The sequence below is a fragment of the Chrysochloris asiatica genome, unplaced genomic scaffold (genome assembly GCF_000296735.1).
Source record: "Chrysochloris asiatica unplaced genomic scaffold, ChrAsi1.0 scaffold00048, whole genome shotgun sequence".
Classification (NCBI taxonomy): domain Eukaryota; kingdom Metazoa; phylum Chordata; class Mammalia; order Afrosoricida; family Chrysochloridae; genus Chrysochloris; species Chrysochloris asiatica.
The window spans coordinates 6452145-6477197 of NW_006408566.1; the positions used below are offsets into that span (position 1 = coordinate 6452145).

Below are 25053 nucleotides of genomic sequence, written 5' to 3' on the forward strand. Positions count from 1 at the left end.
CAAATAGATGACTGGCAGTTGGATTACGTAGCAAATCATCTATGGCTCTGCCCATGAAACAATCCACAACAGACTCAAGTTTCAAAAATATTATACAACTGCTTAAGACCAAGGTGGAATCCTGATCCCCATCCAGAATCTTCTGAGGTGGGAAATTTCCACTTGAAAGGACAAACAGATCAGCCTGGAGCAGCTAGAAGAACAGAAGATACTTCTTGAAAGAAAGACCAGCAAGAAAATTCAAAACCAGTAACAGTAGTCTGATTAATTACTACAAGAATAAGCAAGTTGTAAGCACAGGAGCCATCAAGGCAAGCCCCCTTCCAAAACTGAGACTCAAGAGAAATACACGAGCAGGCATGTGGTCTTGCTGGTGACCATGCTGGTCTACTGATAAGGGGAAGTGGGGAATAAACAGCAATGAAGTTGTGAGCTAAGTCTGACCATGTTCAACAGACTCTTGTCAACCCAGATTGAGACCGTGTTGGCCAGCAGTATGCCAAGATCTGGGGACTCCTAGTCCCAGTGACAGGGACATGGACACAGAGGGCTAGAGTGGAGAGTGAAGTGTCCAACTGACATGAAGTGAGGAGAGATGCAACTGACACCCACACTTGCAGACAGTACCCACTTGACCTGGCTTCAATGGCTGGATGATCAGAACTCGACTAAAAGAAGAAAGAAATGGAAAAAGAGTAATCCGCCGCAATCTGATGAACTTGACCTATACTTATGGATGCAGTAGCTCAAAAGAGGGAACAAATCTTTACAGGGAGGATCATTCCCACCCAGTACACAAGGTTGACAGGAATGGACAATTTAAGACACTGGCTACCCAAAATGGGGACTACAAAGTCAAGAAGTGACTGGCTTACAAGCTTTCTCAAGAAGGATCCTAATTCCAGAGGGTGCAGGGGAAGGTAGAATCTCCACTGAGTGGTTTCCAACCTGTCTGGACATGACTGATAAAAGGAGATGGGGAGAAAACTCTTGTGGTTCGACAGTGAATAACTGCTATCAGAACTGACTCGGAGTGTTGGAAATGTAAAGGTAGATGTTTTGTAACAAAAGAAGGGGAGTAGTTGATTTTGCAGTCCACATGCCGAGGTCCTTGGGACCATCAAGGGAGAAGAGCAGAGTGAGGAAGCATATCCAGAGAAGCAGTGACACCAGAGATGATGACTTGGAAAGATGAAGCGGTTGGGGACTCTGGACTCAGGGAGGGTGATGGTCTGTGTGCTGACGGTAGCGGGCAGGCTTGTGGGGTGTACCCTTTGGTTATTTGATGATGCAAGGAGGGGATTATAATCATTGTAGTGAAACATAATACAATAGGATGAATGTAAAGCTTATGTTCTCCAGTGTAAACTATCACTTAATTCACAATAAAAAACATATATATATATAAACAACTCACATAAGAGCATCAACAGAAGCATTTGGACATCTGCAAAAAAAATTTGAACCAATACTGAAAGGAAGGTAAAAGTATCTTACAAAAAATCATTACTGGTGATGAGACACGGATTCATTGCTACGAGCCTAAGAATAAATATCGTAGTATGGAATGGAAACATACACAATTGCTGACAAAGAAATAGTTCAAAAGTCAACCATCAGTGGAAAATTGATGCTTACTTTTCTGAGATTCTCAAAGGCCAGTACTGGAACATTATCAGGAAAAAGTTTCAATAGTCAACAATGCTCATTACAGTGAGATGCTCACTAAAGAGCTGAAGACTAAACTTCAGAGTAAATGCAGAGGACTGCTATCCAAGGGCATGTGATCTTGCATGACAACGCACGTCTGCAAACCTTTGCCCATACTGCTGACCCTCTGCAAAAACTTCATTTTGAGGTGTTTAAGCATCCTCCCTGTAGCCCCGAGATTGTTCCATCAGTCTAGCACCTGTTTGTCTCCTGAAAGCAGCCCTTTAGAGGATGAAGACTCACCTCTGATGAAGAGGTGAAGACAGCACAGTACTTGTGGCTCACAGCTCAGCCTTAAGCATTTTTTTAATAAGGAATTTAAAAACTTGTTGACAGATGGACAAAGTATTGAAAGACAAGGAGATTATGTCAAAAAATCACGTTGTCTTTTCTAAAACCTGATTAATTCTACAGCCATTGTTAAGTGCCGTCAAGTCGATTCCGACCAATAGTGATCCTGTATACCTGGTTTCTAAGGAGCAGCTGGTGAGCTTGAACCACCAATTTTGCAGTTCAAATGACTGCACATTAACCCACAGCGCCACATCTACAGTCATAGCGTAGATAATTTTTGACTCATTCTTGTAGAAATATCAGATTGATATTTTACTGTAAAAACTAGTAAAGTAAAACTAATTCAGTTAATTTCCATGAAATCATTGCTGCTACTGCTATCAAAACCAAACCAAACCTGTTGTCGATGCATCAATTCTGACTCATAGTGGTCTATAGGACAGAGTAAATAGAAGAGCCTCATCAGGATTTTAAGACTGTAATCATTTTTTCCCTAATTTTTCTAATTTTAGTAAATCTTACTACTATTATTTAATGGACAAACATAGAGAAGTAGGTTATGGTACAGAAATATTATTTTTTAAGAGTTAAAAGAAGTCACTACAATATTTCTGGGAGTCCTGGTGTGGAACTGCAGAATGCTGCACTGGACGGCAAGGTTGGTTTGAACTGAGGGCGGTGGTTCAAACTTACCAGCCACTCTTTGTAAGCCCTACAGAGGGTCGCTGAGTCGGAATCGATTCCATGGCACTAACAAGAAAAGATATTTCCAGGTACTAGCTTCAGTGATGCTTCCAATCTTTATTCTGGGACTCCAATAAATATTAAGCTCCTGCAGCTACCACAGCTCGGGTAACGTAGTGGTTACGAATCGGGTTGCGAACCTCAGGGTCAGCAGTTCGAAACTACCAGCTGCTCCGCTGGAGAAAGGTGAGGCTTTCTGCTCCTCTAAAGATTTACAGCCTCGGAAACCCTGTACAGGGTTGCTATGGGTCGGAACTGACTCAACGGCACTTAACAACAGCTTCCACAGAGGCAGCAAGTCCCCATAAAAATCCTCTAGAATTTAGCACCAGCAAAGGAAACATTGTTTGCAAATGCACCTACGTATCTCCAGGCTTCATCGCTGCCCCATGGATCCCTTAGCCTCAATTGTTTCTAATACTGTTCCTTCTATCCTTCATTGTTTATTCTTCATTGTTTATTATCTGGAAGTTCTGTTTAATGACGGCCATGTATGCGTCCATGTCCATATGCCATGTCTACAGGAACAGATATCTGATGGCAATTTGACCTCTCAGGACATTTAAACATAAAACTTGTAGCCAAGGCTGTAATTTTATGGAAGCAGACTGCCACAGCTTTCTCCCACTGAGCAGCTGGGGGTGCTTCACCCTTGCACCACTAGGGTTTCTTTTGCTAATTGCTAGTAAATCAATTCCAACTCACCGTAACTCACATGTGGAGTACAATTGCTCTAAAGGGTTCTCAAAACTATGATCTTTCAAAACAAGATTGCCAGACCAGTCTTTCAGGACTTCTTTGGGTGGGTTCGAACTGTCAAAGTCTTTGGGCTAGTAGTTCAGTGCTTAACTTTGTACCACCCAGAGACCCCTAATGTTACATTTATCTCTAATTTTTACAACCAAGTAAGCATAAACATGTAAGGAATATTTGCGGCTCTATGTCCTCCATCCCTTTTCTTCATTCTGCTCCTTCTGTACTCACCTTCTTCCAGGATATGATGTTCTCCATTCCAAGCATGTATTTTGATTGACAACTGCCATTAGCTCAGATCTCACCTCCTTGGACATGGCATCTGACCCAATTAGAATTACTGCATTCCCTGACAATAGGTTTAGAGTGGATACATGACATGTGATTAGCCATAGTTGGTTTCTGCAACTTTACCAACAGCAGCTAAAGAAACACAGACTGACTCAAAGACTGAATAAAACTTAGCCAACAGTTGTTGTTGTTGTTAGACGCCATGGGGTGTCGGTACCGACTCACAGCAACCCTATGCACAGCAGAACGAAACACTGCCCGATACTGGGTCAACCTCACTAACGTTGCCATGCTTGATTCCATTGATGCTGCAACCTGGCCAATCCATTTCCTTGGCGGTCTTCCTCTTTTCCTCTGACCCTCCACCTTACCAAACATGATATCCTTCTCCAGTGAATGGACCCTCCTAACAGTATGTCCCGAAGGATGGCCTCCAAGGAGCACTCTGGCTGCACTTCTTTCAAAATAGATCTATTGGTTCTTTTGGCAACCCATGGCACTTTCAAAATTCTCCTCCAAAACCATAACTCAAAAGCATCAATTCTTCTACAGTCTTTTGTATTCACTCTCCAGCTTTCGCATGCATATGAGGTTATTGAAAATACCATGGCTTGGGTAAGGCGCACCTTAGCCCTCAAGCTGACATCTTTGCTCTTCAACACTTTAAAAAGGTCTTGTGCAGCAGATTTGCCTAATGCAATGCGTCGTTTGATTTCTTGACTGCTGTTTCCTGAGTGTTGATAGTTGATCAAAAAGAATGAAGTCCTTGACAACTTCAATCTTTTCTCTGTTGATAAAAGAACGCTGTTTATTGGTCCAGTGATGAGGATTTTTGTTTTCTTGACATTGAGATGTAATCCATACTGAAGGCTGTGCTCTTTGATCTTCATCAGTAAATGTTTTAAGTCCTCTTCAACTTCCAGCAAGCAAGATGTATCATCTGCATATCACAGGTTGTTAATGAGTCTTCCTCCAATCCTGATGCCACGTTTTTCTTCATAGAACCCAGCTTCTTGGATTATTTGCTCAGCATACAGGTTGAATAAGTAAGGTGAAAGAATACACCCTTGTCTCACACCTTTCTTAATTTTAAACCATTCCGTGTTCCCATGTTCTGTTTGAACAACTGCCTCTTGGTCCAAGTACAGACTCCTCATGAGCACAATTAAGTGTTCCAGAATACTCATACTTCACAATGTTGTCCAGAGCATGTAATGATCCACACAGTCGAAAGCCTATGCATAGTCAATAAAGCAAAAGTAAACATCTTTCTGATATTCTCTGCTTTCAGCCAAGATCCATCAGAAATCAGCAATGATATCCCTTGTTCCACAGCCTCTTCTGAATCCAGCTTGAACCTCTGGAAGCTCTCTGGCAATGCATGATTGTAGCCATTTCTGTACTACCTTTAGTAAAACTTTACTTGCACGGGATATTAAAGAGATTATCCGATGATTTCTGAATTCCGTTGGAATACCCAACACTTTAAAACTGGGTCACTGTCAATCTCCTATTCCAGAGAATCTCTAACCACCTCATATAGTCAAAGTCTGCATTCAAAATATAATAAGAGATATCTCTTAAAGTGAACCAGCATAATAAAGTGGCATAGTGTTTTATTCTCACTCTTGCAAAAGTTAACCATATAGAAATGGGAGTGGCAAAATAAAGAGAAAACTATGGGTTGAGTAAAGTGAGTCTTCACCATTTTGGGGTCATGGATCTCTTGGAGACTTTTATGAATGATAAAACAGCTACTAAGATTACCTTGTGCTAAACATTGTACTGTTTTATATGTATTATCCTTGTAAGAACAATGAAAACTTAATGAACATAAGTAACTTGTTCAAAGTCACAGTGCACTGAATTTAGTAGCAAAACACACCAATTTACACCGCCCCTACACACACATGCATATATATTGTTACAGTACATTCTGGAAACCCCATCAGGTTAAGTTTACCTTATTATGATACAGTGTGGAATAAGATGTGCTAGATTTGCTAGACTATGAGGAATAAGGAAAATGGACATGTTAACAAGCACAGAAATGAGAAATATATTTGCATACTGCATATAAAGATACATGCTACTTAATATACTACAGGTTAAAAAAAAGGGACGCTGGCTGTATGTGCAAAAAACAGCCTTTTTAAATGACAAACATTCTACCAAAAATTAACTATCCACTAACTTCAAGTCCTGGTGTGACACTGTGGGTTAATGGACTGGTCTGCAAAGTCAGTTTGAACCTCAAGGTTGGTGGTTCAAGCTCACCAGACATTCCTTGAAACCCTATATAGGGTCGCTGAGTCGGAACCAGCTCAACAGCACTTACCAACAACACAACTTCAAGACAATAGGGTGAAGATACCATGTACTGATGTTGTTGTTGTTATTAAGTACTGTCAATTCAATTCTGACGTATGGCAACCTTGTATAAGGATTCCAAGGAGCAGATGGACGGCATACCTTGTGATACGATTTGTCACTGCCAACCTTTTAGCTAGCAGTCCAATGTTTATCCTACAGTGTGCCACACCAGGAATCCAAAGCCACAGCAGCACTGATAGTACTTTCTAAGGTGGTCCATCTCAAGGCTGCAGAGGTCCACGTCCTCAGGGTTTAGTCATTTGAAATGACTGCATGGACAACTGATGATGAATATTAATATCCGGGCTATTTGGTGAGTGGGCACAAAACAGTACTCTTCTTATACCTTATACTCTTCTTATATTTGATGCATAAATCAAAACTGATTTACTAGCAAATACTTATGAAGAGGGGAGAAGAAGAAAATAGGTTGATTTCCAGCCAGGGGAGCCCTAAGGGACTACATGCAGCTTATACTAGAGAGACTGTTCCTAAGGTAACTAATCTCTTGGGGTTGGGACTTGATTAAGATGATAAACTATCATATCAAGAGATAGAGGCAATGAGTGAACTCCTCTTTTTAATCCCCACATGGTGTTTCTTCTGTGTCTATACTATTCATGTCCCATGTATACTTGAAACTAAAATGCAATCTCTCACATTTTAATCTCAACTCTCCAGTTCTAGAGATTCAAGATGGAACATATCTAACATTCTGGGAAGCATAAACTAAGTACTGACATTGTTATAGTGTGATTTTACTAACACACAGGTAAGAATAAAAAAATACATGATGAGCCCCCTCTCTTCCCAAATGAAATGGTACAATAGTGTCCATTCAGAGTAGGCCTGTAAGTTTTATAAGTACATTTGCAATAACATAAGTATAAGTCTGTGTCCCTAATGTCCAAAATGTGTTCTGTGGAAATAGGGTATTATGTGATTTGGACACTGTATATGTCCAAATTTATATTTATTACAATCGGTACTATGGCCAATTCAACCAACTGTGGACTGAAAATATTTTTGTGGAAAAAAAGGAAATAAGTGATTAAAGCAATCCCTCAAAGACCAAGAGGTAATATAAAATGCTGTTTGTATAGCATTTGCATTGTATGAAATATCTGAAGTAATCCACAGATGATTTAAAGTATACAGAAACACACAAGTAGATTACATGTTAACAGTATATACCATTTTACATGAGTGACTTGAGCATTTTCAGATTCTGATAACCACAGGGGCCCTTGAACCAATCTCCTGAAAATACCAAGAGACAAATGTATCTAAGCAGGGGCTTCAAAAAGCACATGGAAAATTCTATTATCTATAATTCCATTTTCCACAAACTTTTGGAAGCCCCCTCATGTGTGTATGTGCGTATACACGCGACTATATGCAAACATGTTTGTATATATTCAGCACAAATGTCAAAGTTACCCCTGCACATCTGCTCTGGCTCTCTGTTAGCACTCAGAGCCTCAAGGTTTCTAAATTTGTACCTTCAACTGGCTGCTTCTGGGGAGTCTGGTCAGAATTAGAAGCCCCAAGGGACACAGTGAAGCAGGCAGCATCTTGCTGCAGCTGCAGATCCATAACACTGGTCCTGCCCCCTAGCACCCTTCAAGCAAACCCCTAATCCTTGCCCCACAGACATATATGTAGTCAGTTGATGCCATAATGGACGTTATGTAGTGTATATCACCATTTATAGCAAACAAAAATTTATTTTCTATTTGAAATGATTCCAACATTCTAAGTCACCACAATAAAAACCAACTTTTACATCAAAATTCTATTAAAGCATTTAAATGCTGTACTTATAACTTGTGGAAGATGGAATCTGAGGAGTAGAAACCTATCACAGAAAGAAAGCACAAATATTTTCCAAGGAAATGAGCAATAAAATTGTGGTCAAGACTTGCAGTTTGTCAAAGGCAGAAAACTTTCAAGACCTGGAAAAACAAGGCAGTTCCATCCAGTTCCAGCTCTCACAGGTTTCATTACGTAATTAAAGTATCTTTTATAGTAGTCTCAAGATACATGCAAGCAAATGAAAACAATACAAAGGTCGCTTCTATCAAGTTAGTTTTCACTAAAATAAATTCAGAATTCAAACTGAATTAACTTAAAACCACAGCTATACAGCTACTGATAAGTCCTGAATACATCAGCAGAATTCCCTCACAATTATGTAAAAACGCCATTTCATACAAGCAGAGTGCCAGGTGAAAATCACTGTACTAACTGATGTTTGGCTGTGGCACTGTAGGATAATCACTGGACTGCTAACGATAAGGTCAGCGGTTCAAACCCACCAGCCTCTCCTTGTTATTGTAGGATAATCACTGGACTGCTATTAAGGTCTGCAGTTCAAACCCACCAGCAGCCTCTCCTTGGATACCTATACAGGGTCACTCTAAGTTGAAATGGACTCAAAGGTATTGATCAACAACAAAAAGCTATATAGTCATCAACAAGACAAAAATCGTATCTAAGTTTTAAATAAAAATAAGAACCAATTTGATTCCATTTACACCTAAATAGTTTATAGCTAGAAAAAAATCCAACATACTGGTTCTAAACTAACTTAGCTTTAAGTTATAGATAAAAGATATTTTGTGAAGCTGTGATAAGGGATTAGGATGGGAATAAGGAGAAAAAAATTGACTATAGTATGTCATAGTGAGTTTGTACTAACTAAATCCAAGGACCAGCCCCTGGAGAAGGGCATCATGCTTGGTAAAGTGGAGGGTCAGAAAAAAAGAGGAAGAACCCCAAAGAGATGGACTGGCAAAGTGGCAGCAGCAATGGGCTCAAGCATAACAATGGATCATGTTCTGCCTTGAATAGGATCGCTAAGAGTCAGAATCAACTCAATAGCACATAACAACAGCAAATATAGCTTGCATTCTGAAATAGAAACAATAATCATTCCAACCAATAACCTATTACCAACTGTACTTGATTATCTACACTAAATTAGTACATTAATAATGTGAATTAAGATAAAATGAGAAAATCTAAGATTTCCTCCTTTAACTTGTATCAAAGAATCAGGGAAATATTGAATTGCTTAGGCATTTTGCATTTAGCCAGCCAGGGAACACAGTGGCTGTGTAGTATAAGCAATGGACTGTAAACCACAAGGTTCAAGTTTGAGTCTGTCAGCCACTCCACAAGAGAAAGATAAGGTTTTATATTCTTACAAAGGTTTACAGCCTCAGAGACCCTATACAGGGTGGTCACTATGAATCAGAACCAACTTCATGGTATACCACCATGAGTCATAACTGAATCAATGATACTTAACAGTTCCTAAATGATCCAAAATGGAGTCTTCTCATAAGATTTGACTACATATCAATAGAATTCAATTTCAAATTCTTGAATGTATATTTGGACGCTGTGGGTGAAAGCGCTGAATTGCAGTCAGTTTGAACTGCAAGGTTGGTGGTTCAACCTCACTAAGTGGCTCCTCCGAAACCCTACACAGGGTCGCTATAGGTCAGAACTGACTCGATGGTACTTAACAACAACAGTGTCTACTGTAAAAATTATGGATTAAAATTCTTAAACATGAACTATATTACTAAAAAATCATTAAGAATTCATGTTTCCTATGATATATTCTAAACCCTTCAGTGACGGGGCATGTCTTGTTTATTTATCACCATTAAATGCAGCAAATCATATGCATTTTTTTTTTTTCATTTGCGCATACCAGATTCATCTATCCATCGATTTAGTAAACACTTTTTTTTTTTTTTAAATGTGGCCATTTTTGCTGGGCACCATAAAATACTGGTTAATAAAAACAGACATGGTCCTCTCTCTCTTCACAGAACTTTTAACAGTCCAATGGTGTACACAAGGGAATAAATACATAATACATATTGTCTATGTACATTAATTTACAAAATAAAACAAACAAAAAAGCTACTTAGGAGACATGAAAGGCCATTCATTATGAGGAGGGACTAGCCCAAATTTTAAAGGATAAGGAGTCAGTCAAAAGCAGTATATACCAGAGAAGGGCATGAAGCAGGAAGAATTGGCTTATCTAAGAACTTAACAAGCTAGTATGGCTACGGTACAGTATGCCAGGGTTGGTGTGGTGAACTGATTAGGAGTCCTAGCATTCATGTGCCTTGAGTCTGGATTTTCTTCTAGTAAAAAAGGCCACTGAAAAGTTTTCAGTAGGAGTTTGACATAAACCATTCACCTATTTCAATTTTGAAAAGATCACCATGACTGCTAGATGGAAAATATGTTGTGGAAAGGAAGGCAAAACAGGAACTAGAGAAGACAGTTAGCAAGTTACAATAGTCCAATAGTCTAGTCTACAAATAATTATGACCTGGGCTAAAGTGGTGGCAGTAGAGAGGGCACAAAAGTCAGTTAAGAGATATTTTTATGGACAGAAATGATCAGTTTATTTAGAAACTTGGATATTGGTAATGGAAGAAAATTACTCCCTGGTTTCTGACATAGGGATCTGAATTGTTAGTTTCGACTCATAAGGACCCTATGCACAAAAGGAGGAAGCACTGCCTGGTCCTAGTAATGGTTGTTAGACTTGAGCCCACTGCTGTTACCACTGTGTCAGTTCATCTCATTGGCGGTCTTCTTCCTTTTTTCCGTTACCCTCCACTTTACCTAGCATGATGCTCTTCTCCAGGGACTTGACCTTCCACCTGACAAAATCCCCGAAGTATGAGAGACAGAAATCTCACCAGTCTTGGCTCTACGGAGTGTTCTGGCTGTATTTCTTCCAACTCAGATTTGTTGGTTCTTCTGGCAGTCTATGCTAACTTTCAATAATCTTCTCCAACATCTTACCTTAAATGCATCAAAATTCTTCTACAATCTTTCTCATTCACTGTCCAACTTTCAAATGCCTGTGAGGGAACTGAAAATACCATGGCCTGGGTCAGACACAGCTTCGTCTTCAAACTGATCTTCGCTCTTACACACTTCAAAGAGGTTTGCCTAGCACAACACATAATTTGATTTAACTGCTGCTTCCATGAGTACTAATTGTGGATCCAAGCAAAAAGAAGTCTTTGATTTAACTGCTGCTTCCATGAGTACTAACTGTGGATCCAAGCAAAAAGAAGTCTTTGACAACTTCAATCTTATCTCCATGATGCAATTTACTGGGCCAATGGTAAACATTTTTGTTTTCTTTACAATGAGATACAACCATCCTGAAGGCTGTAATCTTTGATCTGAATCAGTTAAGTATTTTAAGTCCTTTTCGCTTTCAGAAAGCAAGGTTATAGCATCTACATATCACAGGTTGTCAGTGAGCCTTCCTCCAATTCCGATGCCATGTTCTTCTTCATGCACAATCCAGTTTATCAGATTATTTGTTCGGCATACAGACTGAGTAAGTATGGTGAAATAATACAGCCCTAGCACAGACCCAGTCTGTTTTTAAACCATTCAGTTTCCCCTTGTTTTATCTGAATGACTGCCTCTTGGTCTCTGGACAGTTTCCTCATGAGCACAATCAAGTGTTCTGGAATACCCATTCTTTGTAATGCTATCCATAGTTTTGTCAACATTCACATAGTTGAAAGCTTTTGCAGTCAATAAAGTTCAAGTAAACATCTATCTGATATTCTCTGCTTTCAGCCAAGATCCATCTGATGTTCAGTTCCACGTCCTCTTCTGAATTCAGCTTGAGTTTCTGACAGTTCCCTGACGATGTACTGTTACAGCCATTTCTGAATTCTCTTCAGCAAAATTTTACTTATATGTAATATTATTGATACTATTAAATAATTTTCACATTCTGTTGGGTCTCTTTGAAATGAGCACAAATATGAATCTCTTCCAATCAACTGGCCAAGTAGCTGTCTTCCTGATTTCTTGGGATGAATGAGTGCTTCCAGTGCTGCATCTGTTTGTTGAAAATTTTCGATTTATATTCCGTTGATACCTTGGGTCTTTGTCAATGCCTTCAGTGCACCTTTCACTTATTCCTTCAGTACCCTTGGTTTTTGATCATATGCTAGCTCCTGAAAAGGTTAAACATAGACCAGTTCTTTTTGATGAAGTGACTCTGTATATTCCTTCAATCTTTCTCTGACACTTTCTGCATCATTTAATATTTTGCACATAGAATCCGTCAATATTGCAAGTCGAGGCTTGACTTTTTTCCTCAGTTCTTTCAGCTTGAGAAATGCTAAGCATGTTCTTCTCTTTTGATTTTCTACCTCCAGGTCTCTGCACATTTCATTATAATACCTGACTTTGTCTTCTCAAGATGCCCTTTGAAATTTTCTATTCAGATCTTTTACTTCCTCATTTCTTCCATTCACTTTAGCATTTCCATGCTGCAAAGCAAATTGCAGGCTCTTCTAACATCCATTGTCTTCTTTTCCTTCTTTCCTTTTTAATGACCTTTTGCATTCTTTCTGTATGATGTTCTTAATGTCATCCCACAGATACTCTAGTCGGTAATTAGCGTCTAATGCATAAAATTTGTTCTTGAGATGGTCTCTAAATTCAGGTGTGATATGTTCAAGTTATATTTGGCTCTGGTGAACTTGTTTTTACTTTCTTCAGCTTGAACGTGCATTATGAGCAATTGATGGTCTGTTTGCAGTCTGTCCCTGACCTTGGTATTGTGCTTTTCCACCAGTTTTTCCCATAGATGTTGTCAAGCTGATTCCTGTACAGTCCATCCTGGTGAAATCCATGTGTACCATCACCGTGATTTTATGTTGTTTAAAAAAGGTATTTGCAGTCAGTAAGTCACTGGTCTTGCAAAATTCTATCATGCAATCAATCTCTGGCATTGTTTCTATCTCCAGCATCATTTCTACTGATCCTTCCTCTTTGTTTCCTACTTTCTCATTTCAATCCCCAGTAAATATTAATACATTTTGATTACTAGTTTGATCAATTTCAGACTGAAAAAGTTGGTAGAATTCTTCGTTTTCTGATTTAACATATCTTATAGCAAGATGTTTTTTAATGAGATGAGGAAGACAACAATAATCAATAGCTCTCTGTTTTGGATATTTAAAATTAGAGATGTCTGTTGAGATGTCAAGCAGTAGGTGGATAAGGAAAATCTGAGACAAGGAACAAGTTAATGTTTACAAATACGTATATGTAAACCAGGGAATACTAAGCATATATACACCATGTGAATAGATAGGAGCAACCAATTAGGTAATTATCAAATTTGTTATGTATACAACTAAAACCTGGCTCAATGAAGATGTAGATCTGTGCTCTAACCTAGAAATTCTGATTCAAGTTGTATCTGAGAATTTGCATTTCTTAAGAAGTTCTAGGGGTGATTCTGATATAGCTGACACAATACATTCTGATAAGTAGTGCTCTAGCAAAAGATAGGAAAGGAAAAAAAGGTCCAAAATGACAACCAGAAAATCCTAATATTTAGAGTCTGGGTAATGGAAAACAAATCTGTAAACGATTATGATTAGGCCAAAGAGGTATAGAAACAAGACAATGGGGGTACTCTAGAAGTCAAGAAAAAGAAACTGTGCTGTCTATTATAAAGCAGAGAGAAAGAAAAGTGATCATTGGTTACAACAATGGAACTGGTCATCTTATAGGAGGAGTACAGACAATAGATTTGTTTATGCAATAAAAGGGAAGTGAGAAAGATAATGACAACTCTAGGAATTTTTATTTTGGAATAGAAAAAATAAATGGTGCAAAGCTGAGGAAGTAAAGAAGATAGGTGTGGAAATTCTGACCTAGACCTGGGATGCTTTCATTATTTAATTTTAAAATTCTGTGTTATACAAAATAAAATTACTTTTTAAAACAACCCCTTCATTTCAAGCTTTAAATATCTCACCTGTACATATCCTCATAAATTTTTTCCAATTTGCACCCCCCAAAAAACAGAACCAAAATTTTAAATATTTCCTTTCCACATAAAAGCTATAACCTCTTCACCCTCTAGCTCTTTATTGTTATTTACCCTTGCAAGATCCTCTATTTCAGAACTGAAGTTTGTTTCTCCTTCCATCATTTCTTCCTCTTCTAATGTTCGTTCATCATCAAAATCATGAACCAGCATGTCAGCTGATGGATCAAATTCATGGTCATCGGATGTTGCTGAACCTCCTGGTAAAGAATATTTTAAAAGTTTGGTAAACCAAATTAAGTATATATTACTAATTATAATTTTATGTATATGCTTTATTTGAAGCTGGATAAAAATCAAATTAACCAGAAATAAGGTACACAAAGCAAGTATTAGATATTGCTTTCTAAAATTCTTGTCCTTTCTCATTGCTCCCTAAAAAACTCTTCTCAAGGGATTCACTCTTACCTTGTACTTCCCCTACATATGGAGTTATGACTGCAAATTTTGTGTGGAGAGAAGAGAAAGACAAGTTTATAGTTTTAAAAAGTGCTACTGTTGTTGTTGTTGTTGTTATGTGCCGTGATCTTTAAAAAATATCCCTCTGGCCCCTGAGAATACAGTCATGTGAAATACACAGACACTCAAATGATTATGCTTTTATCAGTACTTGCATGGAAATAGTCTAATATTAAAATAACTGTTCCTAACTTGAATGTTTTATCTGAATATTTCAAAGAGTACCAAAGTAAAATCACACACAGAACTCTTATCAAAGGTAAGAGCCAGTAGGTAACTGATGCATAAACTAATCTATTTTTAGCATGATGGTTGGAAAATATTGATGTACTCAATAAGATCATGCCTGCAAATGTTGGATAAATATATATTTTAATATGGACTAATGTGGCACTATAGGATAAGAACTAGAATGCATCAAAGTCTCCAGCTGCTCCTCAGGAACCCTATACAGGGGTCACTATAAGTCAGGACAGACTTGACAGCGCTTAACAACAACAAATTATATATATATATATTCACATGGAGTCTTGGTGTGATGCTGTAAGATAGATAAGCACTGGACTACTAACCACAGGCCAGCTGTTCAAACTCCACTAACTGCTCCTTGGACACCCTATACAAGGTTGCTCTGAGTTGGAACCAGACACATAACACCACCATTATATATATATATTTTTATATTTAATATTTAAATGCATGAGCTCATTGAGTACAGGAATATTCTCCAACTAGGTGAAAATTAGATTAGTTTAGGATATTTCCATTAAATCTTAACAAGAGCTGAAAGCCTCATCTTTCTCCTGCTAAGAAACTGGTAGATTCAAATTGCAGATCTTGCAGTTGGCAGCCCAGCTTATCCACTACTCATCAGGGCATTTCTATACACATACAAACAACACATATATAACAAAGGTTCAGCAAAAAAGAGGAATACTCTCAATGCGATGGGCTGACACAGTGGCTCCAACAATGGCCTCAAGCAAAGCAGTAACTGTGAGGATCATGCATGACACCAAGGCAGTGTTTTCATCTTTTGTACCATCATACTTATTTTGTTCTTCAAACTCTCAAAAAACATTTAAAAGGAACACGATTTGAGTCCCTAAAGGGTGCCTGTACCACAGAATTCTTCAGGGAAGGGTTAGAGAGGTGAAAACACCACTTTCAGAAGCATAGAGTTAGAAGGAGGGTATGTCAAGAAACGATTTCATTTTAATAGTTTTGCTTCTGATTTTGTAGCAATACCTTTTGACTGACCCTGGTAAGCAAATGAGTTAGTTAACATTGAAAAAAAAAAAAAATCCAATTAGAAATTTTTTATCCATTTAAACAAAGTTACAAATTAAATCAGTAGATGTGCCTACTCTAAAATTTTACTACATTAACAGAATCTGTGCATAAGATAGAAAGAGCTAAGAGACTAACTTCATAAAAACCAGACTATTATGAATGAAGGAACTCCCAAGGCTCAAAATTTTTCAGTAACATCCTGTCTTCAAAGAAAGAACCATTTTTAGAGTGCTTTCTATATACCTGATACTATGGTTCAAGCACTTTAAAAACATTATCTCATTTAATCTTCAAACAATAAGTAGGTATCACCCTATTTAAAGGAAAACAACAAAACCTGAGATCTAGAGTGACTAAGTAGAGTCCTGGTATGGTGCTGCAGGAAAAGCACTGAACTGGTAACTTCAAGGTCAGCGGTTCAAACCCACCAGTCACTCCTCAGAAACCCTACATTTGGTGGCTACAAGTAGCAATCGATTCGATGGTCCTTAACGCAACAACAGTGATAAAGTAGCATGCCAATTCCAAAGCCTGTGTTTTTACTGTATTCCAAGCTTCCAGTACACCAAAGCCTTCAAAATAGTAGATACTCTGCCTCAAAGAATGCAAAAGAAGAGCATATATGTTTAGGGATGAGTGAACTGTAAGTCAGGCCATGTGGTAAGGCACTTAGGAAGTCTTTGAAGAACATGATAAGATATCGATATTAAATACAAAATGTGAAATTTTCTGACAAATCAGATACCATAGGAATTATTTTAACAGTTGTCAAAGTTTTACAACAGGAAACCATTTATAAAACATTTTAATTATCCATACTTCTTCTGGAAATTGTAGAAGTGTGACAAAATTTTAGTAGAGCATCATAATACCAGTCCAGGGATTACATATAAGGGATCCATAGGAGTACCGTTTCAAAACCACTAATTTAGTTATTTTGTCCCTCTCTTCTAATGGAAAACTTTTCAGTTCACTTAAGAATCTTCTGAGACATTTGTTGTCAAGTACTGTTGAGTCAGTTCTGACCCACAGTGACCCTGAGGAGCAACTGGTGGGTGTGAATTGCCAACCTTTATGACTTAGTAGTCAATAATTATGTGTTTGAGAATTTTTCTTGATGCTCCATTTTTCTTTTCCACATAGGCAGAAATATCCTTAAAAAATTTTTATTCACATCATCACTTTGTATAATACAAGTATCCTATAATTCTTATTTAGAAGATGTTGTTGTTGTTTTTATGTGCTGTGGAGTCGGTTCTGACTCATAGCGACCCTGTACAGGGTTTCTGAGGCTGTAAATCTTTACGGGAGATTTCTCATCTTTCTCCCACGGAAAAGCTGGTAGTTTCGAACTGCTGACCTTGAGGTTCGCAGCGTGATTCATAACAACTATGCTACCAGAACTCCTTATATTTATATTTAGAATATAAACAACCTGAAATACAATTACACTTAATTTCTAGCAACTTATTACTTACAAACTGGTGATTACCCTTTTACCTAATAAAAATTAAAATTCACGAGTAAACAGTAAGAAAACATGAGTGTTATATGATTCACCGAAGCCCCCAAATTTTGCCATTATTTGCAAAGCCAATTATATTTGAAACTTTGCCATTTCACCCATTATGTTAAATAACAAAATGAACTTTTTTCTTGTATCACTCTAATTTCTCTTCTCACATACACACTAAACTGTACTATTTCTATAAACTTTCAATTTCAGGTTTATTTTGGCTTAACCTAACCTCCTTGCTGTATGTGACCTTTTTACTTTGTTCTTTGCCAACAAATTAACTATTCTATTCTTTCCTTTCTGTCAATTGTCATGTCCATCAATTGGGCAGTCTACTAGATAAGAACAATTCCCAATAATAAATTATTAGGAGTAAGGAGTTTGGTGCTTCATGTAAATAGTTTGCTTCAGAGTTACAGTAAATACCACTGCTTTGTCCTAAAATTTTGTCCTATCGTAAAAGCACTAAAAAGTGTATCTTTTCTAAGACTCAAAGAAAAAACTCAGTTTATCCTACATATTCATTTATTCTCTTTTTAAAAAACTCTCCCTTCCTAACTCTCTACCTGTAATGATGACTTGTCTAGAAGTAATGCCTTGCTTTGTGTCTCCACTTTGATTTACCTGGTGGAGTCTGCAGACAAACCAGACTGGGTCACATGACTATTATTACTAGCACAGATTCCAAAGTACAAATGTTACAGAGAACAAAGTATTTCACCAGAGAACCAACAATGTTCACATGAACACACTACTCCTAATTTTCCCCACCAATTTTTGCTTACAACTAACAGTACTTGTAAGAACCATAAACGTTAGAAATCTGATATTACAAATGCTGCCTAACTACTCAAAAGATCTGTCTCAGTCAAAACATCATTTGGAAAAACTAACATTCTGTTTACTTGCATTAAGCGTTTACCAAGTAGTAATAAAGGCTATATCAGTGAGGGCTGCACATCAGTAGTAAATTATCACTGCCCATGCAGGATTAATTTCTGACCAATCCACCTCACCTGCAGCCACCAACCATCTATTAGTGGTAGCTTACATTTTGTTATGCTGCTGAACAGGCTGCAGCAGTGTATCCAGACTAAGAGACACCAGGAAGAAAGGACTGGCAATGCAGTTTCAAAAATCAGCCTATGAAAACCTTATGGGTCACAATGGTTCCATTCACAACTGATATGGTAGTAAGAGCAAGACTGGGTAGGGTACTGTTCCATTGCATTACACACAGGGACACCATGAAATGGGTGAAAGTGGAGGTAGATTCAACAGCAGCTAACAACAACAAAGGATATCAAAAGCATTTGTATTCTTCAAACTCCATGACTTTTCCATTTCAGGCCATACCATTCAAATACAATAGAAGCTGAAAAAATTTAGTATCACTTTTGGAGTTATTATTTTTATGTACCGTTTTATAAAATACTTAAAAGTGCATAGAAAAATATAACTCAAGTCTATTGGCAATTATTACAATATTAATAACAATCAACAGAATTAGCAAAACCTGTCTTTCCATGGAAATTATTTGGAGTGTGTTGTTGTTAAGTGCGATCGAGTCTGTTCTGACTCATAGCAACCCTACATAGAGTTCCCAAGGAGCAGCTAGTGAATTTGAACCTCTGACCTTGTAGTTCAAACCAACCTTGCAGCCCTGTGCTTTAATCTACAGTGCTACATGAGGGAAAAAGAAAAGGGAGGGTTGGTGGTGGACATAATTCCATGTCCTAAAAAAAGGACATGGTAATCAAATACTTAACTGAGGTCAGATTACTCCCAACTTCAAAAAGAATGTATTTCTAAACTAGGCAACAAAGAAATACTTGAATCACTCAAATATCTCAAAGCCTCACACTTTACTATATGATGTACTAGAAGACATTTTCAGTTGAAATAAGACAAAATCAACCATCAAGGTAGTATACTACTCATATGAAAGAGATCTGGAGGTAATCTAGTCCAACCCTACTTGATGCATTGTAACTCAGGGAGCAGATTATCCAATAAGCAAACTATATATTAGTAAGTAGGCACAAGTTAGCCCAGAACTACCTTGCTTGCTAAGTATTCCATCCCTGTTAGAGATAGTAAATTTTAAAAGAAGCTTTGAATCTGTAGGAAGGTTCTATCAACTTGGGAAAGAGACTACTGAAAAGCAGAATCTTCAATGTTGTGAAAAAACATGAAACTGTTTATTACAGATTATTAAGAAGTAAGCAATAAGCCCAATGCTGACCTTGCTTACTAGGTAATCAGATGCTGGTTTACAATAAAGTACAGTAATTTTTGTTCAGGTTTAGGACTATAAACCAATAAAAAAAAAAAAAAAAGGCTAATATTATGTAAGCATTTTAAAAAGCTTTCTAAATTAAAATGCAAACACTAGAAAGATTATTGCATCAATATTTGAGAATAGTAAATTAGAAGGAATATGCAAAATATGCCTAAATATTCTAAATATGTGAGATGTTTTCAAATAAGAAACACCATGTCTTAAGGGGCTCCCTTTCTCATGCTTCTCCAGCTATTTCAGAAAGCTTCTCAACCTGGACTTTGGATTGGCGCTGTGGATCAACACTGGACTGCAAACTACAAGGTTGGCAGTTCAGACACACCAGAGTTGCTCCTTGGAAACTCTATACAAGGTCACTTTGAGTCGGAACCCACTGAATGGCACACAGCAACAACCACTTACATAGTCCATGCACGCAGAGTGTGGTCTTAGCTCTTGTGGCAAAGACCATGAACACTGAGACAGAAACGCCAGTGCCTGATTCTTTCCGCACTGCAATTTGGCCGGTCAAATGCTACAATTCAGAATGCTGTACTCAGTGGTATCAGAACCTGATTCAGCGTAAGAAGTCTAAAGAAAGATTTTATATAAATATTCTAATTGTTTGAATATCTTGCTTTATTTCCCCCTTCTCTCATTAAATGCAGTAAGAATGTTTCTCAAATATTGGCACATTTCCTACACAAGTAAATATTTCTAACCTAATTAGTGTTTCCTTTCTAAAAAACTTATTTCATATAAACTTCAAACCAAGGAACTTATCATAAAACAGTAAGAAACAAATGTGGCAAATTCAGAGGGGAAAAAAGAGATTCCAAAATAGTCATGAGGATGAATTCACAGCAGCCTCACCTGTACTTTCATGGGCAGTCAAACATTTCATCCATTTCTTTTTCCCCAGAGAAAAGAAGCATTCAGAAGAAAAGCAAGTCAGATATAGTCTAACTCCTCTAGCCTTTATGCAACTAATAGGACAAATGTTTTCAAAGAGATTATAAAATATGTAGAAAATACTTACCTGGACTTGAAGACTCAACAGATGGCTGAGGGGAGAAAAGAGGAAATATTAGCATTTTTGTGCAGTATATCTCTATAAACAATTATTAAGGAATGACTCAATGACTACTACACCACCAAATACTTTGACAGTGTCTTTTAATGTCTCAGTCGCCGATGACAAACTAAATTTCCTAATTCTTTCCCTGACATTATATTTAAGCACAAAGACATACTCAAAAACACTCTTAAATTGGGTTGAATCGGGCATGAGCCATTGTTTAGGAAGCATTGAATTTCTTTTTATGGTGATGGAAAATTTGTCAAAGGATAATGGTGATGGTTGCACAATCTGACTAATACAATTTATGTAGTAAATTATGCATGTGAAATGCATTTAATCAGCAAATATTAAGTTCCATATTTTTTTAAATAAAAAAGTCACTCCTAAATCTGGGTAACAATTGATTTATACTTTAAAGGAAAACATGGATGTCATGAAATTCATAGTTTAAGAGACATGACTTTAGTCTTTAAATTTTCTGAAATATCTATCAATACAAAGAAAACTATGCATAAGGTTTGCTATCAAACTAATCTGTCTCAAAAATGTGTTGAGGAACAAATTCAAGACATAACTTCAAATAAAAATTAGACTGTAAAAGAACACAGAAAGTAAAGTATTGAACAAGCACCAGATATTGCTTTGGTGAACATTAACTCTAGTATTAAACAACACACTTGTTACCACAGAATTAGCATCCTTTCAAGCTAAATCTAAGAAAGGTTATATCATCTAATGATATATTATAGATAAGCAATTCTAATTTTCTAAGACTGTACCATTCTACCTCTCATAAATTTAATCACACCTGGAAAATGTAACGATAGAATTAGTAGCAACATGTATTAGCCATGTCAGTTTGTGTTGACATCTTTTTGTCTGTTTTATCTATACTCAGTTAATTAACAATCATAAACAAGTCATCTACAAATTCCTATAAGACAAAATTCAATACCAAAAAAATTTTAAATGCTTCAAATGACATGGACTTTATAACTAAAACCTTGCCTATTCGTTCAAAACTATTTGTTGACAGAGATAGTGGAAGGCCAAAAGTACTAACAAAAACAGGCAGAGCTTTTTGTGTTTTCCTTCTTTCAGCTCAGTGATAGTACAGACAGCCAAAGAGAACAAAAACAAATGGGGAAAATGACCAAATTTCAAAAGGTAGGTACTGAAGACAAATTCTTACAAGACATTAAAACTCCTTTCAAAAACTGTACACATTATGCTATTGCTATTCCAATATTCCACAAGAAGTATGCTGTTACAGATTCAAGATGGTGACAGGTTTTTTTTGACTCACTTTTTCCAGTGTCCCAGTTTTTCCTTAAAATTCTTAAAAAAGGAATAGTTGTTGTCTACATCAGTATTGTCTTTATAACAAAGAAATGAGAAGACCCAGTATTATAATATTCTCAGTGTCATTCCATTAGAGTCCTACATTCCCTCAAAAAATGTCATTATTTATAAATGATTCTACAAAACAGTCAATATAGTACTGCTAATTTTTAATTCCGCAGGTGCTGTAGGATAAGCACTGGACTGCTAACCCCAAGGGTGGTGATTCAAACCCACCAGCTGCTCCGCAGAAACCCAATACAGAGTCCCTATGAGTTGGAATTGACTGACAGCACTAAACAAAAACAAAGATTTACAGCCTCAGAAACCCTATACAGAGTGTCTCTATGATTCAAAATTGACTTGATAGCAGAGAATATGGTTTGGGTTTGAATGGAAAACTGAATAGGGTGACATGGTGACATCTTTGAGTAGTATACATCTCTGGCTCAGAATTAAACTACCACAAAAATTATTACACTACAAATCAATATTTTAAAATATTAATCCACTTGTATTTCAAGCAGTTATACTTCTATTTCTCAAGTATATGTAAAACGTATGGCCCCAGGTTTATGATCTACTAAGTAAATACACTTTTTAAACAGCTGCGTGGTTTATACAAGAAAAACCATTATTTCTTACAGATTAGCCTTAAAGAAATGGTTCTTTCAGCATTTAGTTTATTTTGAACACGTATTATCGAATAAGGTGTTGATAAAAATGTCTTTGATATATAAAAAAGTTACTTTACTAAAAAATAGAAGATTTTCCTTCCCTGACACTGGATAATACAATAACAGATACTGGATTACGAATGGAGTGAGTCTGTGTACTTTAGTTTATAAAAGACCCAAACAGCACTAAACACCAATAAAATACTAATTATTTTACTATTTAACTGTTAACTACCTTAAAGTTCTAGAAAAGTTTACAAATACTTTCCATTCATTAAAACAATTTATGTTCAAAATAAAATTCTATTGTATCAGTTTCTAGGGGTAGGGGAATTCCTTTCTTTAAAGTTAATTATATCCAATTATGCCAAAGACCAGCTTTTGGAAATCTAACCACTTGAAAAAGTTCATATTTTAAACATTACTTTGTCCAGCGAAAACAAAATGAGTATCTTTTAAGATATAAAAATGTTAGTTTGGTATTATTATATAGATTTCAGTATGAAATGAAATAGCATTTTTAATTTACGCATAAAAGAGAATAGCAGAACCAGCTTACATACTACACATTTTCAAATTCAAATGTATAAGAATATAGTTACTTGATTATGAACTTAAATCTGGCAATAATACTTGCCATGATAACTTCATTTTATAGAACAGCATGACCAAGGAAACAGAGACTTGACCATGGTTCCATGTCGGATAGTAAAGACAGAAGAGATTCCGCCTTAAGTGTTCCTTTTATACCTCCCAGAGAAACAACTATGTAAAAAATTTCTTTCTTTACCTTGCTATTCTTTCCTTCTTAACCCTCTCATTCTTTTTTCCTTTAATGTTTTTCATGTTCCAAGCATGTTTAAAATGTGCCCACAAGTTGTCTTCTATCATATCAGGCTCATGTTTCTTTAGGAACTGGTATCTCTAGCAACACCCTCCAGAAAAAATATGCAACAATCACGGCACTGTGGGTTAATGCAACAGACTGCAAAACCGTTTGAACTTCAAGGTCGGTGGTTCAAGCTCACCAGGTGCCCCCTTGGAAACCCTATATAGAGTCGCTATGGGTCAGAACTGACTCAAGGGCACTTAACAACAACAACACTATTAACTAGTAATGCAAATTGGGAACGAAGATGGAGAGAATTAAAAAAATAAAAACCTACACTAAAGCTGCACCAGTACTCATTTACAACTATGCCCGTCTTCAGAAAAAGTTCCAACTGTATGGATAAAGAGGAATTAAAATTTGGGATGAAAACACATTTTAAATGTATTCAAACAAGAATACATTACTGGTAGAGGAGTTGATTTAACCATTTCGGTGATTATCAACACAAATTTACCCTACAAATATACCTGGAAAAGTACAAAAGGTACATCAAGCATATTTTCATTTTTTAAATATTACTCTAATGTTGGTCACAGTAAAAAGTTGGAGAAAATGCAAAAATCCATCATTTTAATTAGTCAGAAATAAAATATAACTCGTCCAAGCAAGGGAGCACTATAAATCTATTAAAAAGAATGAGAGAGATATTTGTGTTGATAGAGAAAAAATTGCTGAAGATACATTGTTGCTATTGTTCAGAGTTGTCAAGTCAGGTCCAGCTCACAGCAACCCTATATAGGGTTTCCGAGGAGGCTGGTGGGTTTGAACTGCCGACCTTGTGGTTAATAGTTCAGTACTTATCCCACATGCCACACCAGGACTTCAAAAATATATTAGGAGTTAAAATAAATAACTGCAGAACAAGAAATAAGTAAGGTTGGTGTATATATAAAAAACATTTTTTTTCCCCCCACAAAAGGAAACACAAGAATCTGTTAACAATGCTTACCTATACGAATAGCCATGGAGGAGAGAATTTTTTTCAGTTTATCCCTTTCTGTACTCTTGGAATTTTTTTAACCACTTGCTTGCATGCATCACTTTCTTTGAGGTACTGCTGCTACCTTGTAGAATTGTGAATCATTTTTATTTTCTTCCTTTATTTTTTGATTCTAAGAAAACCTAGTGCTGGTACAATTTTTATAAAAATCTATAAACTTTGAAAATTCACCTAGTTTTTTCTGTTTAAAAAAAACACAAACAAACAAGCCTGTTGCTACTGAGTCGATTCTGACTCACAGCAACCCTACAGACAGAGTAGAAGTGACCTATAGGATTTCCAAGGTGTCCTAATGTGGTGCTGGGAGTCAGGATCTGAAACCCAATAGCCCCTCCTCAGAAACCCTTTACAGGGTCACTGTGAGTCAGAACCAACTCAACAGCACTTAACAACATACTATTTCTTTCTAATGCTGTCATCTTTATGGAAG

The 25053-nt window shown here is 36.8% G+C and overlaps 1 protein-coding gene across 9 annotated transcripts in view; it reads right to left on the reverse strand.

Annotated features, from left to right (window-relative positions):
• Nucleotides 1-25053, reverse strand: part of MIER1 (mesoderm induction early response 1, transcriptional regulator) — a 95577-nt gene that overhangs the window by 58045 nt on the left and 12479 nt on the right. For 7 of the 9 annotated variants that reach the window (XM_006862440.1, XM_006862438.1, XM_006862441.1 and 4 more), the window contains 2 exons: nucleotides 20672-20696; nucleotides 14138-14283 (listed from right to left, as the gene is read on the reverse strand). In XM_006862440.1, the coding sequence (XP_006862502.1) occupies nucleotides 14138-14283; nucleotides 20672-20696 (171 nt within the window). Of the gene's footprint in view, nucleotides 1-14137; nucleotides 14369-14485; nucleotides 14504-20671; nucleotides 20702-25053 lie in introns of all 9 variants that reach the window. The other 2 variants (XM_006862434.1, XM_006862436.1) reach the window with 2 other exon arrangements.